This window comes from Triticum dicoccoides, unplaced genomic scaffold (assembly GCF_002162155.2).
Source record: "Triticum dicoccoides isolate Atlit2015 ecotype Zavitan unplaced genomic scaffold, WEW_v2.0 scaffold94199, whole genome shotgun sequence".
NCBI classification, from domain to species: Eukaryota; Viridiplantae; Streptophyta; class Magnoliopsida; order Poales; family Poaceae; genus Triticum; species Triticum dicoccoides.
This window is the reverse complement of record NW_021312058.1, coordinates 1-2,232: the sequence shown is the minus strand read 5'-3', so window position 1 is coordinate 2,232 and position 2,232 is coordinate 1. Positions and strand designations below refer to the sequence as shown.

Here is a 2,232-nt window from a genome sequence, read left to right as displayed (position 1 = left end):
CTAACTTAAACTGAGAAATTAAACTACACTACACCACAACACTATAAAGATGAGAATGCATCTGTTGGTATAGGTCGGAATCGCCAACACTTTTTTGTCCAAAATTGTACCAACACACAGTACGTGAGAGTTATATAAATTTATGACATATTATCCATTGGCAACGCTCCACAGGAGCACCGACGCCGTTCGTTTGGATCGCCTCATTGAAGTTGCTCTAACCAGACCATTTCGAATTTCATATTTCCAGAAGAGTTCACCCATGGTGACTGATGTGGTGAGTAAAAAAGAAAAGGCGAGCGCTGTGGTGGTAAACGCGACTCTATCCTGCTTTTCCTTGCCAAAGCCTGGCCCAAACCAAACGTACCTGCCTCCGTCCTTTCACTATAAGCCAAGCCAAAGACACCTGGCCTCTCACTAGGCACAAACCATGGCGATGGCCGGACCGTCCACCACTCTCCCTCCGCCGTCGCCGGAGAAGGCGGTCGATGTCCTCCCCGTGGACAGCCTCCTCAACATTCTCCGTCGCCTCTCCCTCGCCGACCTTCTCCGTGCCGCCCTCGCCTGCCACCGCTGGCGCCGCCTCGCCGCACGCTGCCTCCCCCGCACCGCCCCTCTCCTCGGCCACTTCTTCCACACCACAGCCACCGGTTTGCCGCCGCTCCTGCACACGGCATCCAAGGACACCGTCATCGACGCCCCCGCGGTCTTCGCTCCCCTCGACGCCTCCGCACCGAACCTCTCCCTCGACTTCGCTCCGGAGGCCTCCCGCTTCGTGCTCCACGACTGCCACCAAGGCCTCCTGCTTCTCGAACCGCTCGCGTCGCTTCCCAAGGGGATCCTCCCACGCCTCCTCGTCATCGACCCGGCCACCCGCCGCCGCGTGCTCCTCCCGCCGCCACCGCGCGACACGGTGCCCGACGACCACCGCTGGCGCAGCTGCAGGCACTACGTCGGCTCCGGGCTTCTCTCCCGCGCGCACCAGAGCAAGCTCTGCTTCGAGGTCGTCTGCATCTCCATCGACGGCGGGCACCCCCGCGCCTGGGTCGCGTCCGTCGACGACGGCCAGTGCCGCTGGCGCGCGCTCCCGCGGACCACGGAGGTGGAGGTCAGCTTCGACCCCTGGTGGTTCGAGTCGCGCTGCGTGCACGCCGCCGGGAAGCTCTACTGGCATATCTGCAACTCCGGCCGCGTGCTCTCGCTGGACCCTTCCACACTGCACTTCTCTTACCTGCTGGCGCCGAAGGAGATGCCCAGCTTCGGCAAGTTCCGCGTCGGGGAGACGCCGGACGACGGGCGGCTGTGCATCGCGACCGTGGAGGACCAGCTGCTGCGGGTCTGGGTGCGTGGGGAGACCAGGTGGAGCGACGATGGGTGGTATCTGGAGAGGGAGATGAATCTTACCAAGGTGTACGACTCGGTGCCGGGCCTGCCCAAGGACAAGTGCCTCAGGATCTTCAGTGTTTGGCTCAGCGACATGGACGCGGGGCGTACCGGCAAGTTGTTCATCAGAACCATGGGGTATGGGCGCTACTCCTTACATCTGGACACGGCCAAGATCGAGCGCCTGCACACCAAACATGGCAAGGAGTACGGCCACCCGATGTGCGCCTACTTCCACGCGTGGCCGCCTGCCTTCCTCGCTCCAGAGAACTGACTTTCTGGTGATTGGTATAACCTTTCCTCTTCATCGATGTTGCCTGACCTTGTGCTTAATTCCTCAGATCATTTCCTATGTGGTGCCTTGAGTTGTTTGTTGCATGTTCATGTTCATGCGTTGGTACTTGGTAGCACATATCTGCATGAATGTGGAGCAATCATTCCGAAATACTGTTTTAGAATTTGCAGTCACAATTTCTGTTAAATCCTCTAGGTTTGAGATATATGCTAGTGGTAGAAGGCCTAATTGCATACCTGTACTTTCTTCCTCTACCTGGCTCATAGTTTATGGCTACAGTGTAGTACTATACACAAATCATCCCTATACCGGTCTATCATATTTTGCATTTCAAAGCATTCACTATTATGGGGCCAATTATGGCGATGGAGTTTGATGACATCTTTTTTTCATTTTAGCCACTTAATTAGCTTACAGGCTATCTCTAGAATTCCAAAATGCTGGGTTGATTGCTGTATCATTTTTTAATGGTGTTACTATATAATTTTGAAAAGAGCGGTGATTAATTTTTAAGTGAACTAAGGGTAAAGTCTGTTACATAAATTGATTTTTTT

General features: G+C 55.2%; 1 protein-coding gene across 1 annotated transcript; it reads left to right on the top strand.

Annotated features, from left to right (window-relative positions):
* Positions 1 to 202: 202 nt before the first annotated feature.
* Positions 203 to 2,199, top strand: LOC119348495. Its single transcript, XM_037616570.1, has one exon. It carries the CDS (start codon positions 431 to 433, stop codon positions 1,655 to 1,657), a length of 1,227 nt encoding a protein of 408 aa, XP_037472467.1. The 5' UTR covers positions 203 to 430; the 3' UTR covers positions 1,658 to 2,199.
* The last annotated feature ends 33 nt before the right edge of the window (positions 2,200 to 2,232 follow it).

Coding starts and splice junctions, on each gene's coding strand:
- LOC119348495 (XM_037616570.1), top strand. CDS start 431: ATGGCGATGGCCGGACCGTCCACCACTCTCCCTCCGCCGTCGCCGGAG.